At 38.2% G+C, this 21,648-nt stretch overlaps 1 protein-coding gene across 2 annotated transcripts in view; it reads left to right on the top strand.

Annotated features, from left to right (window-relative positions):
- Positions 1–21,648, top strand: part of RSU1 (Ras suppressor protein 1) — a 106,232-nt gene that overhangs the window by 20,591 nt on the left and 63,993 nt on the right. For both annotated transcript variants that reach the window (XM_030504132.1, XM_030504047.1), the window contains exons 4-7: positions 6,175–6,295; positions 9,647–9,765; positions 11,262–11,344; positions 11,614–11,728. In XM_030504132.1, the coding sequence (XP_030359992.1) occupies positions 6,175–6,295; positions 9,647–9,765; positions 11,262–11,344; positions 11,614–11,728 (438 nt within the window). The remainder of the gene's footprint in view (positions 1–6,174; positions 6,296–9,646; positions 9,766–11,261; positions 11,345–11,613; positions 11,729–21,648) is intronic.

The raw sequence follows: 21,648 nt of genomic DNA on the forward strand, positions 1-21,648 counted from the left end.
ACTTCTTCTTATACTCTGGCTTCTAAATTAAAACTCAGAAAATTGATAAATTGCCTGGTAGCACAGTAGCTCATCAGCGAGCTATCATATAATTTAAACATGTTCATAAGAACATTTTCATAACTACAGTTCTTCTGTGGATAATTGCAAAAAAAGAACTCTGCTGGTTTCTGGAAAGAGCTGAAGATTAAGGTGCAAGTTCATTTTTAAGGTTTTCAGTGTGAGGAAGGTGATGGAAGAAGGAGTGTTTTCCATCTTTGGAAGAAGATGGAGGGAAGGCAAAAGGGGAAACTGGAACTACAGAATGTGTAAATCAAGTACTGTATGCTTCAGTTGGGACCAGGATTTTCTGCAGTTCACTGCCAAGTATGATATCAGCATGCCATAAATATTTAAAATGAAAACTGTTGTGTTCTCCCTCTGCTAATTCCTCTTTCATTTTGATGAAGCTGATTGCTTCTCTCTCAGTATAACAGAACCCTTGTCAAATTAATCTACGCATGACTCCGGCTCTATGAGTACAGTTATATTGGATGCACAGAATGCATTATGTATTTAGTATTCTAAATTCTTCCTCCCCCATGAAATGTGAGTAACATTTCATGTCTTTGTGACCTTTACTCTAAGGGATCCTTACTCATGAAAAGTTCCTGTTGACGCTAACTGGATTAGCAAGTGTGCCAATCTGGGTTTATTATATCATATAGCCCACAGGTTTTACTTTAGGTTTAAAAAGTAGGTTTTTGTTCTTGGGATCTATAATGGACTGATAGCACTCAAAAGTCTGTATGGAGTTCTTTTTCCTCTATATGACTCTTGACCAGCTTTTAAGTGGAGCAGTTTAATTAAAAACTGCTGTAATCTTACAAATCTGTTCTCTGACGAGTAGTGTTATTTTAATAGCTCTTCTGGATAAATATTCCCTTAGAATCTTTTAGGGTTTGGAGTACTACTGAGTATCATGTTACTGGTACCACAAAATTACTTCACTAACTGAAGAAACATTATGAAAAAAAAAGGATTCTGCAGCTTAAAATTTCTAGAGATGTGAATGCCAAAGAAACAAATCATATTTTAAATAATTAAAATTCTTATTTCACTTGATGTCTTGATTCAAAATCATCGAATTCAGTGGGAGGTTTTCTGTAGCCTTTGAATCATACTTACTGAGGAGATTGTGAGTTTACTCATGCACAGTTTTATGAATGGGCAGGTATTACAGACAACATTTTCCAAACAGCAGTGGGACAAATGTTTATTTTTAACATTCAGTGTTAAGGTATAAATGAACTGAAAAGTTAACTCTGTTTACGTGCCAGGTGTTCCTCTCATGGAGACATTTTTACTAGATCATTTCACTTGTCCAATTGGGTAGTTTATTGACTTGTCAGATTTTTCATCTGAACTTCCTTGTCTGAAATGTTCTATATATTTTAATTTTAAATTGTAAAGGAAATTTTGGTATGGGTCTCCTGTTAAGTGTCTTTAGAAATGTTTAATATTGGTCCCTACTAAATACAAAAACGCAGGCTAGATTTTATCTTTTATCTGAAAAGCAAATGGAGACTTAATCTTGCAAACACCCAAGTGTGTTTACTTTTAAAGTTGTGAGAATTTCTGTTGTTTTTCTAGTGCTTCAGAGGAGCTTTAGCAGAAATAATCCTGAAGATCATTTGCAGAAATAGAGACTTTCTGAAGCCTGTGCATTTTTAGCTGTATGAAGGGCCCTGCCACTACAAGAAGAATTGTTTTGAAACCTAAACATATGACTAAAGAGTGTCAGAGTGGAACCAGAGGGGAAAAAAATGCACCTCTTTTTCTCCTCTTCTGTTTTCTGTGTTCTTCCTTGTTTGTCAGAGGTTGAGTGTACAAAAGAAGCTGGATCTAGATGTCAGTTCTTGGTAGTGGTATGAGAACCGCTTTATGAGAAAGGGTTTCCTGCTTTATGAGAAAAAGGGTTACATCTGAGACACTTGACTCAAAGCTGCTTTAACTGATTTAAATGTTCTTAGCATGTTGCTCTGCACGATAGCTGCCTTGGAAACAAGGTCAGTCTAACCCAGTATCTGTTCTCCAACAGAGGGCAACATCAGACCTCTAGTAAAGACCTCTGGTCTAGGACTGGTTCTTGATATGGAGAGAGAGCTAAGGTCCAGACCCAGGATACTGAGAAGTGATGTTATATAGGCATTGAGTAGTAGCATTTAATCCTTCTTATGTATGTTTTGGAAATCATATCAGAACTTTTGAACAGCTGTTGCTTATGTAGGAATAAAATGTAATAACTTGCCTTGAGTGAAAGGCTGCTCTGATGAGAATATATTTTAGTGCCTAAAGAATTGCCACTAACTTCGTGGCATTTTTTTTAATGCTTTGAAGTATAACAAGTTGCCAATACTTATTTTCAGCAGCATGAACAAAGTCCTCTTATTCCTTGGTGTGCAGCGTGTAGATCCTCTCTTTCCTTCTCAACCAAGCTCTTGACAGCTATAGACTTCACCTCGATTTCATAGTGAATCACTGTATGCAATTTCCAATATTGAACAAGGGGAAGGAAGCTGTTCCTGGTCTTGTGAAGTGAGGTTGAACATGAATGGGGCTTCACGATGTGACTGGAGCTTCACAGGAGAATGCAAAGCCGTTGGGCTGCCAAATTTTACTAGCATTTGCTGAGGGGGAGTTTCGTTGTTAATGACACTGGGCAGCAGATGGTCTTAGAAGAGTTGTTAAGACACTGTGGATCGTACTGTAAATATGTGGGTGAATGGAACTGTGATGCTGACAGTTCACTCTCTCAGCTCATCATGAGAAGGTGACTCCAGTGGAATTCAGTATTGCCAGAACATGAATTTCTTGGTATTTGGCAGTCTGCTGTATAGCTGGGAAGAATTTTGCAACATAACAGGGGAATGGTAGTTGGGATGCACTTAGCTGTGTAAAGTTCAGAACAGAGAACATTATATGCCTGGTTAATCTTGTTTGACCACTGCTCATCTTTAGACCTGAAGGTACTGAGCCTGTGCAGTTTAGCTACAAGACCAGTACAGAAGTTAATTTCAGTCTTCTGTTTTTCTTTTTAATCCAGGAGAGAATTCTTCCTGTTACAGATGAGTCTGAATTGTTGAACCAGAAGAAAAGCTGCTACAGGAAAAAGTTCTCTCCCTGCCCCCACCTTACCACAAGCCTGGTCTTGACCTGCTCTTCTGTTTTTCCTTCTCACATAGTATCACTAGCCCCTCCATCCAAACCAAACCCCACAATTATGGATTGGGGCTTTTTATTTTGATTTAGCAGGGTGAGACACAAAGTCTTTCATCCAAATTCTTTGTTAAATTTTTAGCCTTTTTTCTCATCTCAGCCTGCTCACCTGTGCAGCTTTTAGTATGGCTTGAAGAAAATAATGATATAAAGTATCTTAAGTGTGATTCACATAAAATACAGTTTGTGAGAATTATGCAGCTATATCAGAAACTTAGGGGACAGTGTGCAAGGACACAGCTCCTGTAGGACAGCTCTTGTAGTTGTAAGTAGGGACACTTACAACTTACAACTTGCACTTACAACTGCCCTGACAAAAGAAAGCAAAATTAAAAACCTCTGCTGAACTAGCCAATGGAAGATTAGCTTTTGCCTGTGTCTGCAAGTGGGGTGAGCAGGTAGAACTTCAGATTCTTCAACTGTGTAGTAACCCACTGAAACCAGGGTTCTCTTTGATGCTGTGATATTCAGTGCAGGTGTAATCTTCATGAGTGTTCATCTTCTTCCTCGAAATGATTCTTCTTCTCTACACAGCCTCCTCGCTTAAGTCAAAAGTGAGATAATAAGTTAAGAATTCATTTATTCTGAAGTGGGGAAACAAGCTGGTTTGGGCAGGTATTTGAAAGGACGCATCCACTAAATCGGTGTCACTAGTTCACGGTAGCTCAGTAACTTGATCCAGCTCTTTGCTTTGATGTCTCTGTCAGGCTGCTTGCAGGGGACTTGTCCCGATCTTGTGGTCTGTTCACAGATGCAGAACAGCTCTGCTGTTACTCTGTGATACAAGAGATTGTTAGGTAACTAAATCCACTGTGAATAGGACTGACTAAATTTAAGGTGCCCATTAACACTGATTCAGCCAAAATGCACATAAGGTACTGTTGGCTTTCCTCGCATGAGGGTAGCACTAACAAACTGTCTCTGTAAGTCTGGCAGTTTCTGTAGTCCAGCCTCACAGCAAAATGAAAAAATTTCAGAGGTTTCTTGTCTTTGTAGTGATAGTGTTGTCCTTGGTGTAAGATGTACTTGTTTTAGTTGGCTTTCAGTAATTTCAGTACCTTGGATAACAGCTTCTTAATTTATCATCTTGTGATGGTGCTCAACCAGAAATACAGAATTGACACACAGACAGCTAAACTGACTGTAGGTTTGGTTAAGTCTGGCCTAGTGAACTCTTGTTCAGAGTTCCCCCAACAGAGCTCTGCATTACATTTAGCATAACTTGTCATGTTAAGTTACCCTGTTTTTTTTCCTAGGGGAGCATAATCTCTTACATTGTCAAAAAGGCCAAAACCTTCATACCAGATTTTTATTAGTTGTATCAACAGTGTAACTTCAGGAGAATTGTATTTGGTCTCTGTATTGTTTAGGCTTTGACTAAACTAAAACCTGTATTTGTTAGTACTTCTGATTCCTAGTCTTGCATAAACATAGTATCTGTCTGAGAAGACCAGAGACGTGGTTTGCCAGTCCGTTGCATCTCATCAAAGTCAAATTATAATTCCTGAAAGGAAAACATTTTAATAAGGGCAATTACTGTTCTAGTGAAATACTGAGGCTGGAAACAGCTGAATTATGTCAATTAAAATCCTCAGTTAACTTCTGTTAGGGAATAATTTAAAACAACAATGGTAGTGCATTACCCGTTACTTTCTGAAGGGACGTAATTCTTGCTGTCATTGAATGACACATACACATGGACCAGTTGGAAAATGCCACAAGGGGAGGGCTTTTAAATGTTCAGATTTGCCTTAATGACTTTATAAAAAAAGTCTGCTAAAAATCTCCTGCAGTGAATATGACCCTCAACAGTAATATTTATGTAGTGCAATTAGTGTTAGGGATCCCGTTACTGTTCACAGTGTAACTAGACTTATAATCTAGTAAATGTGACATACTATAATGTTCTGCTTTGTAAACATTGACTTCATTTTAAGACTGAGATTGCCTCATGCCAACAAATAAAAGAAAATCATGGCCTCATAAAATCTTCTAATTATCTAGATGTGCACTCTATAGGTTCCCAGTGCAGTCAAAATTGAGACTGAACCAAGGTGAATATTGAACACAGGTGCAAGCTTCAGTGCAAGTGATTTGCCAGCCTCCTTTTATGTAAACCTCATCTGTCTGCTTAAATCTCATGAAGTTTTAAGGGGGAGAAGATGCAAATCTACATAGCTTTTTAACCTTATTTGCACAGGCATATTCATATTGTACTTCTGCCTTATTTTTTGTGTTTCTAGATAATAACCAGGTATTGATTTGTTGGAAATCCAATGTAGCCATGTATGCGTGTTGATCAGTTAGCTATTCACTCATGGGAGGTAACTGAAAGTAAGCTTGGCTAAATAATTCATCTTTTAGGGCTGAACTTAATTTTGCTGTATCTTAAATGTACAAGAACTCAGATACTAGATTATTTAAGCAGTAAGTAGAATGGGCCATTGCTAAAAACTTTTATTTCATGTTTGCTGTTAAAGACCTTTAATAAAACTGTTGTCTTGATGTAATTACATCATTCGTTTTTTCAGCTTAATGAGAAGATCCAAATCTCTTAGGCTCTGTTCTTTTGAGACCTGTGTGGACCCGGAGGATGGCCTGCTTCTCTTTGTTAGTCTGTGAGAGCATTTATGAGTTGTCCTTGCCTCTCTCTGCAATGGTGTTAGTCAAAATATCTTACAATACTGGCAGTAATTTTCTGAAGAGCACAAAGTGACTGCTCTCAGCAATGAGAACGGATTCCAGACAGGAGGCTTTTTTGATACAAACTTTGCTTTTGTTGCAGTAGCTATTAGATGCTGTTTCTACTGTCAGCCACTGTACATACAGAGCAAAAGACAGGTGCTAGTGTTGTCTACAGTCTGTCTAGGTAGCTTGCTCTAATTGCAGTGTCTCACTGTGAAATTTTTCCCACAGCTGTGCCAGCAAACATTGCAGACCTGAGAAACATAGAAGTGCTCAACTTTTTCAACAACCAGATTGAGGAGCTGCCTACACAGATTAGCAGCCTTCAGAAGCTCAAACACCTGAATCTTGGGTGCGTATCGTAATGCAAAGATTTGCTGAAGTAGAGGTACTGTCAGATGTTGTCACCACTGAACCTGGAACTTCTTACTTTTTGCTATTTAAGTTTCTTGTTGGAAGTGTTTGTGAGCATAACTTGGCAATTATGGCTTCAGAGTGTTTATCTAGTGTCCTGGATAATTGGATGCTTACATGATCAAGCACTGAAATGGTAACCAGTGTACCAGAGTTAAGGGCAACAGCGACTTGCATTCATCTACTACTGAAGTCAAACTTAACAATTACTGAATTTTACTTCACTAGCAACTTTCTTTTAGTTCTGTGGTTGCTGCTTCAGTGGAGTTGGTGACACTTTATTATTGCAGAAGGTTTTCTTGAATTAAGAAAACAAATGTGAAGCACAGAACCTTCTTTACTAAGTGGGTATATTAAAGTGTAACTACTTAAGAAAGCGCTGGTAGGGGTAAGCTCTAGCTGTATAGCCTTCTCATAGAAAGAATGTTTGTGGTTTATAAGTTCAAACTTCTGAACACCTTAAACTGAGGGGTTTTTTTACTATTTTAAATACCGAAGGATTTTTGGATAGGCTCTCTCTATCCTGCTTTAGATTCTTTTGTACAGTGCTGATAATTGAATTGCATCTTGAACTGTTGGATGCCGATAAATGTTTTCATGATGATCTATTGTCTTTGGTCTTTATTTGATCGCTTTAGATCTCTAGCATGTCTTAATATTTGCTTGAATTGCTTTTCAGAGCAAATATTGCTTCATGATTGGAATGCTGTATATTTTAGATGTTGAATCCATGTTTTGGAAATTGCATATAGATGTGTTGCAGTTCCCTCCATGTAGAGGGAAGAAGTTGGTCTCTTTCCCTGGATTAAAGCAGTGACAAGTGTTAGCGTAGTTCAAATACTGGTCTTCATTAATGGAAAAAAAGCAGTGTAAAAGTCCACTTGGTTAAGATCAGCAGACATTTAGGTCTGGAACCACAGTTGCCACCTTCATGTAGCCCAGGATCTTGTAGAGTAAATGCTCTTCCTTTTTAATACTCTCCTCACCTGTTATCTTCAAGGTACAGGATTAACAGTCCAGCTTTAGCTCTGCAAAATAAGTTCTGCTTCAGAGGTCGATGGAGTCAGTGAAGAAGAAACTGTTTCTGCCGCGGTAGTTTGCCGGGGGTAGCCCAGAAACCCTCGTGTCATCTACAGTGCATTGTACACATAGGGCATCAAAACAGCCCTCTGGAGCAGAGGAGAAGCTTGAATAAGAGCTTAGATTATTCTGGGGAGGAGTTTGGTGCAGAAGGGTCAAATGATGGGGTGAATGAAGTGGGAAGGTATGCTGCTGCACTGAAAGATTAAAAGAAAACTTAAAAATTTGGAAGGTAGATGTGATCTGGTTGTTGTGGTACAAGCTCAGTGTTTGAACTTCTGCAGGGCTGCGTAGTGCTGGGCAAGGCCTTTCAGCTGGTTCTTTTTCCATGCCAAAGAATAAATACCATACCGCCTGTTGTCAACAGGGAGAACACTCCTTCTCTCCCTGTTTCATGCTTACAAAATGGAAGGCTGTCAGGGCCACTTACTCTTTTTACTAGTGAAAGAGGAGCTGCTTTCTTCAGTCTTTTTTGATATAAAAACAGCTTTATAGACAGTGACAAGTCTGCAGTAGTAGTAATGGAGAATGCCTTTCTGTATTAGGTACTACTACAACAGTTATACTAGGTGCATATCTCTGGTAGGACTTCTTAGAGAGGGTAACGAGGAAGAAGATTTCATCTAGAGTGTAGCTACAGAGGGCTGATCTCTACAGGATCTTGTTCTAGTGGGGCTGGCTTATGCAGAAGTGGGAGAAGAAAGGTGAAGTTAGTATGTGAAAGCCTGTAAAATAAATGTTGTATGTGCTGCTCCTGCTTCTGCTCACTTGCAGTTGTCATGCTTAGTCTGGAGGTGCAGCTGCTCTTGTGTTTAATTCAGTGTCTGAAGAACTTTTAGAAGATGGGCTTATTATCTGTCCTACAGATGTATTTCATAGAATCTATCCCATAGTATAGCAAGTGTTTGACAAATATTACATGGGGGAGGGAAGGCCTTAGAGATCTTTATTATTTTTGAGTACCAACTTTGTCAATACTTTTAATTTTCAGTGTTTAGTGTTACATCACATTCCATACGTTCACATTACGTCTTCTCTTGACTCCGGTTGTGGTTATTGCTATTTATCACTTCTGCATCAGAGGGAGAGTCGAATTCAGAATATGTTTAGAGATAACACGAGGGGTCATGACTATTTCTAATCATCACATAAGAATAAAATCCAGTTTTTCAAAATAGCTCCCACTACGTGCTCTTCCTGAAGATGCCTATCTTCTCTGTTCCGTTTTCAAACCCAGGTGACAACTGAGGCAAGATCCATACATACAAGCTATATGTTTGGTGTACATGCAACTGGGATGGTATGAATAATAAGCTAGTATTTCTTTTCTGTTTGTATAAGCAGCCAGAGCTCTAGCTCATACACAAACAGCAAAGTTCTATGAATACAGTCTCCAGCTTCTTGCCTTTCTTTGTCACTGCAGCAGCTCTAGTGATTCTCTGGATCACCTTGTTCAAGTCCTTTGAAGTCAGAGGGAAGTCGCTGTTTTCTGTAGCTTGTCTGCTTTAGGTTATCAGAGAAACCTTTTCCTTCTGTTAGCTTTCCCTGTGTTCTTCCAGCTGTTACCCTAAACCCTCCAAGACTGGCTGAAAGAGCTCTATTTAGACTAAGCCCCATCAGTCAGAGGACTGACATTTGTTTTGTGCTCCATGTGCATCAAGTTATCAAGTGATACAAATTTGCTGTTCTTAGGAAGGGGTTTAAGCAGCAATTATCAGTGAACATGAATACTGTGCAGCTGAGGTATTCCTCTTTGTATTTGGTACTGTAGTGAAGAACTATGTGGTATGGTGGATGACAGATGGTCAAGACGGTGTGCAAAAGGGTTATTTGTAGTTTATCCAGAAGTTAGGTCATCTACCAAGAGCCAGCTTTCTCTGTAGCATACTCTTTAAGCTGAGCATAGTGTTGTGACACCTCTCTCCCTTGTGCTTCATGTTCGAGGTGTGGCTGTTGATTGACATAACAGACAGGATCCTTTGTGAGTGCTTAAATTTTGGGCGTATTTATGGGAAAGAGAGATTAATAAAATCTGCATTGCAAAAGTCTTGTTCAGTGTTTTTTAACATCAAGCCCTTTTCAAAATAAAAGTGAAGCTTGGTGTAGATTACATTTTTTAGAAGTTAAGCTCTTGTTGTTTATATTATTCCTGCTAGATAAATTTAATACTGATGTTGTGTTCTGTTTTCTTTTCCCTCTTTCCCTACAGCATGAACAGGTTAAACACCTTGCCAAGGGGATTTGGCTCTTTACCAGCTCTAGAGGTTCTTGACTTGACTTACAACAATTTAAATGAAAACTCTCTACCAGGGAACTTCTTCTATCTGAGTAAGAAACTTTTCTAAAAACCCTACAAATCTTCATGATATGATGCTTTGCTTTCTGCAGTTGAAATTTATTTAATGGAGACCGAACTCCAACAGAATTATTGTGATATTTATGTTTTTCTTTCAGTATCTCTTGAATTTTTCTACATTGCTCAGCAATATTTATCACTGATATAGAGTTACCTGCCACCATTGGACATGAGAAGACTTGGTTAGTAATGGTATATTAGTTTTCTTCTGAGTAATATTTCCTTGGGTCCAGAACTCAGTTAAAACTTCATGGAAGCTTGCAAGCCTCAGGGGAAAGTAAACTGTTTTGCAAGGCAACTGTTGTGCATCAACTCTGGAAACAACAGTGTTCCTGATGGTTCATTACTGAAATAGTTTTAACAGCATGTGGATATTGAAGTGTCCAGTATGTTAAAAAATATGCTAAGGTTGCAAGCTTGGCACAGGAATGGTAGAGCTAAGCTGACCTTTGCACATGTTAAAAATACTCAGTTAAAATAAAGGTATTGCAATGCCTATGTGCAAAAGGGCTGCCTTGTGGTTGCCTAAGCAACTTCAGTCCTGGCACTTTCTGGATCTCAGTGACTGTGCTACCTTACTGGTCTTTTCAGTGTGCTCTGCTGAGGTGGCTTCATGATCAGTGCATTTAGCAGCAAAAGTGACAGGTGAGGGGAGAGGAAGGAGTGCTGCTGCCTGAGCGATTTTGCGATTGTAACCTGGCAGAGGGAAATTTTTAGTCAGCGTTATTAAAAGTGGTCACATTTAATGAAATGAAAGGAGGAGGAGGAGGAGTAAACTGTGTAAGGCAAGTGGGATCGTGGGGAGGAGAGTTTTTGCTGACCTGTGCACCTTCCTTCCCGCTGTGCCCAACAGTTCTTTGTGAGTCCCCATTTTAATTTTTGTTTTCCAAACTGTCAGGTATGCTCGTTCAGTAATAGCAAGCTACGTGGTTGTGCTGGGTCATCTCTTTTTCTCTGAATTTCGTAGAGACTAAGCATGGAAATTACAAATTATACAGCTTGAGTCTTCTATATTGCTCTCTTAAGCTCTCTTTCCTAGTGTTAGGCTGTGCTTTTTATAGAGCTTGATATAGATGTTTGTCAAAAAAACTCAGATGATTGTTTTTAAATGTTTGTTTATGATGCAAATTGATTTAATAAATAAGAGTCAGAGGCAATAAAGAGTAATGACTGTGTTCTGACAGCTAGGCATCAAGACCATATGCCAGAACCTGCCAGAGTCTACTATTGTAGAAATTGTTAATTGTGCCATTCCTTTCAAATATAGATGTTTTCCTGAACTTGCCAACAATACAATAAGCCAGTAAATCTAAGTTTGACCTGCTTGTTATTATTGTGAGCCCTGAGTATGTTAAAGGCTTTTCACCAAGTCAGGGTTATTAATCAAACCTGACTCCTTTTTATTGATTAGACCTCAAATGGTTGGGTTATATGCCACCCTGTTTATATATTGCTATTTAATTTGCAGCCACCCTGCGTGCACTCTATCTAAGTGACAACGATTTTGAAATCCTGCCGCCAGATATTGGGAAGCTCACAAAGTTGCAGATAGTAAGTAATTTATCTAAATTCTTGGAAAATCGATGCACTTTTGCAACACTTGTAGGAATAGAATCCAGTCAATTTGAGGAGTAGTAGGGTATGTTTGCAGGAATAGACCACTACACCTGGAACTGTTTCTTGTTTACCAGTAGACACTTGTAAATAAATTGAAAGAATTGAGTGTCTAGGAGAAAAGTAGGGGCAGAGGGAGTACAGTTCTGGTTTAGGCTGCTTTATGGTAACTGATATTGTTCTGACTACTTTATATTCACTCTTAGCTGAGTCTTAGAGACAATGACCTGATATCACTGCCCAAAGAAATTGGTGAGCTCACTCAGCTTAAAGAACTTCATATCCAGGGAAATCGTCTTACTGTGCTGCCCCCAGAACTAGGTAAGATTATGGATGATTATTTATTTATTTGAATAATAATGATAATGGTGCACTGTGTTTCCTCTGAAATGAAACCAGTTGTTAAACTCTAGGAAATGATTATGCTTAAGTTGTCATTGCTGCTAATACTTGCTTTCCCCTGAGAAACACTCACATTTTCACTGCTACTGGATATGCAGAATAAGCCAGATGATGATGTGTGCTTGGTTTTACTAGTTTTTTACATGTTACATTTTCCTTGTGTATTAGTACACCTCACTTCCAATTTGTATATAGCATCTTGCTTTATATAACATATAATAAATACAGGGTCTGCAAAGCTATTCTTGTCTCTGGCTGGGTTTTGAGAACAGTTTTTGGACTAGTCAAAATTAGATTAAGCAAAAATGACAGTAGCATAAGTGGCTTTTTTGTGACTGTTCCTGTAAAAATGGAAGTTTGATCAGTAAGAGTAAAATACAGCTAAATTAAAGGAATTTTTTGTTTTTCTGTTTCAGTAACCTACCTTTCTTAGCGAGGTGACATGTCTTTCACTTAAAGCAGTGGAGCTGGTTGATATATTTTGTGGCGTTGGCCATTTAAATATGATTACAAGTGGCTTCTTTCCAGCCTATGGCGTTTTTCTTTGAAACGTATTGATTTTGAATACGTACTGAATTTGCATTGCAGTATTCCATTTTTACGTGAGGGGCATTAACTTCAATAGAGGTTGTCCCTGTTTGTCCCAGGCCAGAATTTGGCCTCAAATCTCTTATACAATCTTTAAAAAATATTTTTATTCAGAATACTGTAGTTGCTTCAATTACCTGTCATTGAGCCCCTTGTTACACAGGGTTGATTCCTTATTTCATGTTATTGTGGACTGTTACATAGAGAAGTTTCTTTGTTTCTACTGTTATCTTCCAAGTAATGGTTCTCCAAAACTCAGAAAGCTGATGACTGAAGCATCATAAAGTGAAATGATCTATTGTCAAAAGAAGTTGCTTCGACCCGTTAGAGACTGTGTCAGCTGTGTGCATAAATGTGAGAGTCTGCAGTGTGTGCTCTTTTGTTTGTGTGCAAAGGAAAGTGCTTTTTCTGTGAGGTGGGGGAAGATGTTTGTTTTGATTCTTATTTGTTTTCCCAACATGGGGTTTTTTGTCTTTATCAATATAGTGGACTATATGATGCTGAGTATTCTGCCTCACCCCTAGTAGATGATAGTCGCTCTCATTTTCTTAATCTCAGATGTTTATTCCTTGACACAGGTATACTTTCTTTAGCTTTTCGTCAAAGTCATATTTATTCATAAAGTTTCTTTCAACAGCAATAACATTCAGAAGCACGTAGTATGTGTAAATTTGCTTTTCTGTACCTTCCTCAGTTATAGCCTTTTTCCAGATAGTGGAAGTTCAATGCGTCACAGAGTCTAACCACTCTCTGTGGCTAATTAAATGTTCTAAACATGCTCCTGCCTTGCAAGCATAACAGCAAATTCACTTTAAATGGTTTTACCATCATTGTCCAAAACAAAGAGAAATGTTTGAAACAAAATTCATTATGTTTATTTTTCACTGACCTGCAAAACTTGGGATGGCCAAGGGAAGCATTTTGTCTTTTAGTTAACATTTGTTTGCATTCTAGAACAATCTAAAAATCTCATAGAAAAAGGGCTTGTAATTTTTTCCTACCTGATCAGGATGAGCTGCATTGGCACAGCTTAAATCCTTGTCAGCTTTGTTCTTTATTACTCAAATGCTATTCTATAAATGATACTTTTCTTTAATGTATTAATTTACCAGGTTTTCATTTTATGGTCTTACTCTTTCATTCATGATCGGTTGGCGTAATTTCTGTTGCACTCTATGCCATGTATAGTGCTAGAACTATCTCGGACACTTAAAAACCTAGATTTTGGGGTATATTTCCAGAAAACATTGCACTGAAGTCTAGATTTGTAACTTACGCGATTTGCAAGCATATTTACTTTGCAAAGCAATGTTCTTGCTTATTAAACATCTAGACAAACACTTAGGGAATGGATTTTAGTAAACAGAGCACTAGGCTGGGCTTTGGAGGGCTTGTTTGAGATCAGGTAGGAGCAGGTCACAGGCAAGCATGAATCTTCTGAATGATTAGAAAAAGTTACTTCATCTCTGCAGCCTTGTTTTCCCTTCAGCAAACTAAGGCAATTTAGAGAAGCACGCCTTTGCAGACAGTTTTAAGTCTGCCAGTGTAAAGGCGGTATGTGAATGTTGCACCCTAATGCATGGACTGCTAATTCCATAGTTACCATCTGAGGGAAAACCAATTTTATCTGTTGTCTGAGTTCTCCCTCCTAAATTTTTAAAATTGAATTATAATGTAAGAAGAGCTGTCCAAATACTTTGTGCTGTGCATGTTGGATAAATAGCTTTTCAATGAGCAGGTCTTATTTGCATTAATTGGAGATACAGCAGTTCCATTTTAAAGTAAACAATCTTTCCTCTCTCATTATAACTTTCATAATTAAAGGCACTAAAGGCTTTTGATTGGCACTGGTGGACAGCAATGAGTCATTAGATGTTAATTTACCACGGACATTGGCTCAATATAAAACACCAGAATAAAACAGTGTGCTTGAATGAGGAGAAGGCAGTGGGGGAGAGTACATGAAGCTGGTTTTTACAGGTAATGGAAATAAGTGCAGAAGAAAATATGGAGTGTCAGGTATGAGAAAAGGCCACAGACAGGCATTGGGATCCTAGTTTTGGAGTGGAGAGAAATACCAATAAATAAAACACTACAGTCTGCTCTTAATCTCACCTAGTGATTTTGTGTGGCACACGCCAGTAAGAGGGCTGGGAGAAACCAGTATTCTCCTCCTCTGTGTTTACCAGAGAACACCTATTGCTAATTTAAGAGAAATACTCCTGCCTAGGAGGAAATGCAGGAACTAAGAGAGTGCACTGGTGTTCTGGGTGAGGGTGCTTGTCTGTAAATACAGTACGTGTGAGTGATGAACACAGGAAATGACCAGGAGTAGGTGGGTGGAATTTGCAGCTTGTTTTTATCATTTGTCTCTCAAAACTCCGTTCATGAGGAATGGTGGTGGGCAGTCATATATAAACTTTAAAGAGGCACTGGCATTTTTTTTCCTAGCATTTAAAAGGTTATGTGCTGCATTGCGAGACAAATAAATCATGATTCACAGCAACAACAGAGTTGCAGTCAGTTATATAAATTGCCAGGGAAGCACTAAATCTGTCACTTTGTGTATTCTGACCATTTAACAATTGGAACGGTGCTTGGAAAGAAAGCCGAGTAGAAACATGAACCACATAAAGTGGCAGATGCAATTAGTAAGATCAATTGTAGTGTTTTAAGTTCATTGTATGGTCATCTGGATGGACCCATATGTGCCATGTAAGAGATTTTCTTATCACAGTCAGGAATGTAAGAGCAGTATATGGTTCAGAATATTCACAAAGTTGTAGCTAAATGTAAATAGCCACCCAGAGAATGTAACTAGTGGTTTTGCTGTGAAAACAAACGGCATGATTTAAAAACCCCAGATTCTAATGTTGACTGCATTCTTTATCCTGCTGCCAACACACATGTGTGTGCACACATACAGGGAGTTTGCTCGTGTTTATGCGTATGGGAAGAACAGTAATTTCTAAGGATGCATTTTTAATTACCATCCTCTTTTTCCAAAACTGAATGTTGGCATCAGTAGCTTTTAAGTATACTATTCAATACTGTTCTAGTTTATCAAATAATTTTCTCAGGTAAAGGGAGAAATTAGCAAAAGTGTGAAGTTAGGTACATACTTCAAAAGTGGAAAATTCAAGCTTTTTAAAAAAGGAAAAAAAACCTTGATGGTGTAAGTAGCCATGTTCCTTCTCAAGGACAGTGGAACATTTCATAAATTAAATCTGTATGGCAGAATGGATAAGTAATTCTTTCATCATTTTTTAGTTTTGAACAGCTAAATTATCTTCTGTGGACAAAAGACTGGCTTTAAATGTGAGGTTCAAGAAATCATGCCAAAGTCGCAGCATTTCCTTCACAAGAAGACATCTTAAAATTTAAGCTTTTGAAATTACTCGAGAATTTGTGAGTGAATATTATATTGCGCAAAGTAGTTGCTGCAGTTGTTTGTTCAAATTAATATTAATCAAAATCGCAGTTTACTTAGGTAATTATAACAGGCATGAGCAAACATAGGAATCACTTATTTCACGAAAGGTATTTCTTTTCTAAATATGCTTAACATAAACACCAAACTTCTCTTATTTCAGTGAACTGTCACTGCACTCTACCTGTGTCACAACACCACGCTCCTCACCTACAAATACAGGTCTCCTGTGCTTGTTGGAAGCCTGAGCATCCTGGGGCTCTTTAGACACCAGCTTTGAGCTGGAACAACTAATTGATACTGCAATTTAAGAGAAAAAATTCCCTGTTTCTACTTTTGGAACTAAGGCAAAGGTGGTGTGAGAAAGCAAAGAGCTATACTAAACTTCCCAGTGGATAAATAACTTGTTTTCTAGGACTACTGATGTAGCAGTTATTAGTTAAGGAATAGTAGAAAAATCTACATAGAAGATAAGTCACAAACAGATTATTTATGTAAGAAAAGCATCTCTGAACATTTGTGAATATTCTAATCGTGGTTTTCATTTTAGGCTTATTTCAAGTTAAAAAACAAACACACAAAAATTCCACAACCAAAACCCACCACTTTTTATGTAGTTGGAGACCAGGCTGATTCCCAAGTACTCGGTGGGAGTTAAGGTGTATGGGAAGAGATGACAACTTCGCAGTTTCATTATACAAAGAAAGATGTTTTCTGTAGCCCATCATTTAGATTTACACCACAGGCATTCATTTCCTTATACTGCTGTAATTCTTGCCAAAGATTCTTCCCAAGATTCAAATTTGATCTTACATTAGTTTTTAAAATATGCAAGTCCTACTGTTGCTTCTCAGATGACTACTGTGTGTGTAGGCTCTCCTAATGTTGACTGTACTTACCCTGATTATAAGTACCATCAGTATAATAATGATGTCTCTGTCAGCAAATATTTCGTCTGTTCAGTTGGAGCTATGGTAGGTAAGAGAACCATAATTAGAGCCAATCTGAGCAAATGTTATATTTGTTGTTAAATTTGGTTCATTTTACATGTTTCATAGTACTTAAAAGTGGTTTCGCTTTTCTGAGTACTTGGCAACCCGTGTTTGAATGGAAGTTTCAAAGGTGTGGGGCAAAAGCAGTATGGTGCATCCTTTTTGAACTCTCCTTTTTAAATTAACTAGATTTTGGACCCTTCAAAGAGATAATGCTCTGCTGAATTCCCATGTAATTGAGAATCCCAGGGGAGTTTCTGAGGTTGGAAAAAATGTGACATATACTTCAAAATAAATTGGGACGTCGATTTTCTGAGCCTGTAATACTTCCTGTGCCATTAAAACATTTTTAATGTTAAACTATTTTGACATCATGTTAATTCTCTTTGTTCTAAAACCTGTCTGCTGCATGGTGTGTTTCTTGGGTTTCTTCACTGGGAGTACTTAGCAGTGACTGTTGGTTTTGCCCCTCATGTTCCCCATCAGCAATGGACATTTGTTACGCAGAGCAGTGAGAGAAATGGTATTTCCAGCACAAAGTGTCACCTTTCAGAGAATGAAATCAGTGAAACTTAGCAGTACTTGTAGGTCTTCTAGTAAATGGTCTATCTCTTACATGAGGAATGTGAGAGAAATTAATTTAATTGAGTTTTAAGTAATTTGTGATAATTTTAGAAAAATCTAGGAAACATTTTGAAGTAATTGTTTGGATTTTTGTCAAAATGCTGTTTCTTCTGCCATTCCCATTAGCTACCCACATGACAGCATCAGCTGGGCTGGTTGCCTTGGTACCTGAAGGCTGTGTGGTGGAGTTTGGCTGTTGAAACAGCGTGATTTGTCATGTGGAAGTACAGGCCATTTGCAGAATGTTGTTTGCCTTGTGTGCTGCACTGAATAAGTTCCTGTTTTGAGGCTTTCATCCATGAATATTAGTATTATTTACTCTTTCTACTAGTTGTCCTGCTAAGATCAGGTTTGTTGTGTGGAGTGATGGTAGAGATTGTTGGGGCTCTCGCCTTGTTCCCAGAGAGTCACCTGAATATGGAAATGTGAGCTTGCCCAGCCAGGTTAGGTCTATATTCTGCCTGTTCTTAAAATCTGAAATGTGGTTTAAGGGAGTTGTTCAGCATTTCATCCATTCTGTTATCTTTCCCAGGCTTCACCTTTTGTCCTGACACATTCTGGAGTGGAAGTCTCCTCGTGCCAGACTCCCCATTGCACTTTGGTGTAATGATTCTGGCTATGATGTTGGAATTTCATGTAAATATCCCAGGACTAAGTTCATCTTGTTTTAAACTCTCTTCTATGAAAGGTTGAGGTGGAACAGTGCTGGGGAGTAAAATCCTCTTCCCACAGAATTGTAATAGCGGTAGCTGAGGTAATACCAGTTCGCTCTGTATCACTTCACCTTTAAGTCAAGGGTAAAGAATTCAAGATTTAGTTGGTCTGCTTTTACTTTATTTATTTTCAGCAGCTGTGGTCCTTTTGCTATGAGTTAAAGCAAATACAGTAGCTATTCTGGGATCACACCAGAGTCTTTATTTAACCTGTGGAAGAGTGAGAGGAGGCTTAGCTGCTGATCCTCACTGACTCCATGAGAAGAAAGCACAGGTCATCTTCTCCCTTGTTGATGAGCAGAAGAAGCAGCAATGCTTGAGAGCTAAGGCAGCTCAGTTCAGCACTGAAATAAATAATGTATTTTAACAGTGCTGAACCATTTGAACAAGACACCACTGACAGAGCCCCGGTCTCCTGATGTTTTTCAGGCCAGATGTTTTTTCATTTGAAATATCTTTGTGAAACTCTTCAGTTACTGAACTGACAGAGATTTACTGTTAAATGTATTCAAGTGAATATTCAAGCTGGGGTCTAATCTCTGAACTCATTATTGGAAATTCTCATTTACATCTAGGAAGATGTTAGGATTATGTGTGATACTACAGTATCTGCACTCCTGTTTTCTGTCCCTGAAAATAACTGTAAAACTGATAGTGAGCCTAGGTGTTAGTGTTTGGCTTTCAGATTGCTTGTTCATCCTTCTCTTACCCTGGGGCTTCTTGTCTAACCTCACAGGTGAGGCTGCAGACATTCCTGTCTGTGTGGTCAGGAAAGCAGTCAGAGGAAGACTTCAAACCTGCTTCTTGTCTGATGGATGCTCTGGAGTATCTGTTTGGTTTATTTGTATGTACTGAAAATGACTTCTTGTTACCTGAGACTTAAACCTTTTCCTGTTTCATGAAACTACCGCAAATGGTCTTTTGGTGTTCTCTGAAGTGCTGGTGACTCCAGGTGATACTGTTAGACCTCCAGTACAAGAATGTAGAGGTGAGAGAGCAAAAGTGTTGGGGGATTGATCTTTTGGAGGTGCTTCAGTCTAGGTTTAAATTTACTGGTTATTTTCTTTTAGTGCATAGAAACTCATCAATAAGCAAATGTATATTTTCGACATATGCTATGGTGCTGTAGATTTGTTTATCATACTGAATATTTTTATGAATATTTCTGCTGGTTCCGAAAAGATTGAGTCACACTTCATTTACGTAGAAGAACTCTTTGCACTCTGTTGTCTTACTGCTCCTTTATAACTATGGTTTAAATCTACTCTTCTGTTACTAATACTTCAGAAGTGATAGAGGTATTCAAAACAAGATGATCTTGTTTATAGGAATGATACAAGTTACCAATACACAGCTTATAGGTGCTTAAGATTGGTGTAAAAATAATTTGCTTTTGATAACACTTCATGGTATAGAAATCGATATATATTTCCATTTTTAACATAGATTTTAAGACATCATTCACAATTACTTGCTTTGGCATCATTTTTATGGCATAATAGTCATGATATTTCTTCCACCCCCATGCTTAAACCAATCTCTCTATCGAGACAAAGCACATGCCACAGAAGTAATAAAAATTATAAGCCCTGTAGTGTAAAGCAAATCTAAAACAAGCCAGGACAGACGTAGTTTTACATATAACCTAAGTTTAAATTTAGTGTAGTGGATTGTCCTTTACTTAGCAGTTAATAAAACAGGATTCAAGGGTATTTATATCTAAATAAAGAAATAGAATAAATTTCATTCCTCCTATCCTTATGTATGACAGAGAGTAAGACCTTTGTGTTGTAAAGGGAAAGAACATTTAAATTGCAGTCTTAAGAAGAATTGCTAGAAGAGGTGTGTTACAGCTGGAGGACTCTCCTTCAGGTCAGTGCAGTGGAGTGTAGGCTGGAAGTCAGAGCATCCATGGGACACAGGTGTGAAACTCAACAGTATACAGGCTAAAAATTATTTCCATTAATTTTAATGAAGCTGCACTAGGGATGAATTTAAACCATTACAAAGAAGCGTTGATCTGGCATTTTACAGCTAGGATCATGTTTCTTATGCTGAATGCCAATGTTCAGTTCTCAAATGTCAGAGTTGTTTAATTACTTTATTTCACCTTCTAATTTTTGAAAGTGTTTAAAGGGTTGCCAAAGGGCATTCGAGTGGAAAGGGCAAGTCAGGTGTGTGTTCATTCTGGTTTCTTTTGTTTGTATTGAAGTAATGCCTATGTACACTACTCATACCTTACTATACCTTAAGTATACATACCTCGGGTAAATATTACACACTTCATATATCATACATCACAAGAAGATGAAGGGCTTATAGCTGTGTGTAGGAGGAGCTTGCATTTGAGATCGAATGGGCAGGAGCCTGGGAAGTCTGGAGAGACCCCCATGGTCAAAGTGATAGGTAGCATTATCACTGGCTCTGACACTTTCTGCAAACACAACTGCGGGAGGCAGCATTTTATTAGCTTTTATGAGCTCTTTTTTGACCTTTGCAGGCAGTTGAGCAAAATATGAATGTTCACACAAACCACTTTTTATTTCAACAGCACTGAAGGAGAATAACAAGAAACATTAACTATCATGTTTTAGCTCAAACACAAGGAAGATTTATTGACTGAGGTGCAGGGAAACTATAGCTGCCTTTTCCCTTTAACACCTGCAGGATGGGTGTGCGCACTGTCACACCAGGTGTCCCTTCTATCCACTTATGGCTGTGGAAGCTCTGAATTTAAGCAGGAACAATTTGTTTTTAAGGTGGGTTAAACACAGAAGTTCAGTCACACTGATCCTGTCAAACTTAATGGTACAGGATCATCTTTAGATACAATGAGTGCTGAGACAGGAAAAAAAAATGCCAAGATCAGGTATTTCTGGGGCCACACAGCTGGCTCCTTTTAGAAGGCTTTCGGTCATTCTGTGCAGGTTGTCTGCAGCAATCAGCTGTTAGACCTTTATCTCTGCTCTGCTCTTTTCCAGACTGTTCTCTTTTCCATGTCTGCTCACTGGTAGCAGCATATGTCCATTTTGCATTCTTCCTCCTTGAAAATCTGTCTGTTCGAGATAGAAAGCTTAAAAAATGTACTCTTCAGGCTTAGAAACTAGAAGGTTTATTTAAGCATGTTAGACCTGGGTTCTGGGATGTGTAGGGTTTAATATTTATTTATTTATGAGAATAATTTTAGAAGCACCCAAAAATAATTTGAAAAACACTTCTGTGATCTAGGAAAGGGGCTGTGCTGATTAGTCTTAAATACAGCCTTCTCCCCTCTTACCAGAGGCCTCTGACTGTTAATGCATTTCAGTGGAGGTAATCTCTTTCAGTATGGCAAAATAGCAAGGACCTTAAGTCCATTATGAAGAAATACAATTTTAGTCCGCTAGTTATGCCAAATTTTAGAAATTATAAACAATTTTTTTTTCTTAATAGGCTGATGTATGTGGAAAGAATGAACCAGCAATGACCAATGCTATCTCCAACCCTAATATA

Source organism: Strigops habroptila, chromosome 1 (genome assembly GCF_004027225.2).
Source record: "Strigops habroptila isolate Jane chromosome 1, bStrHab1.2.pri, whole genome shotgun sequence".
NCBI classification, from domain to species: Eukaryota; Metazoa; Chordata; class Aves; order Psittaciformes; family Psittacidae; genus Strigops; species Strigops habroptila.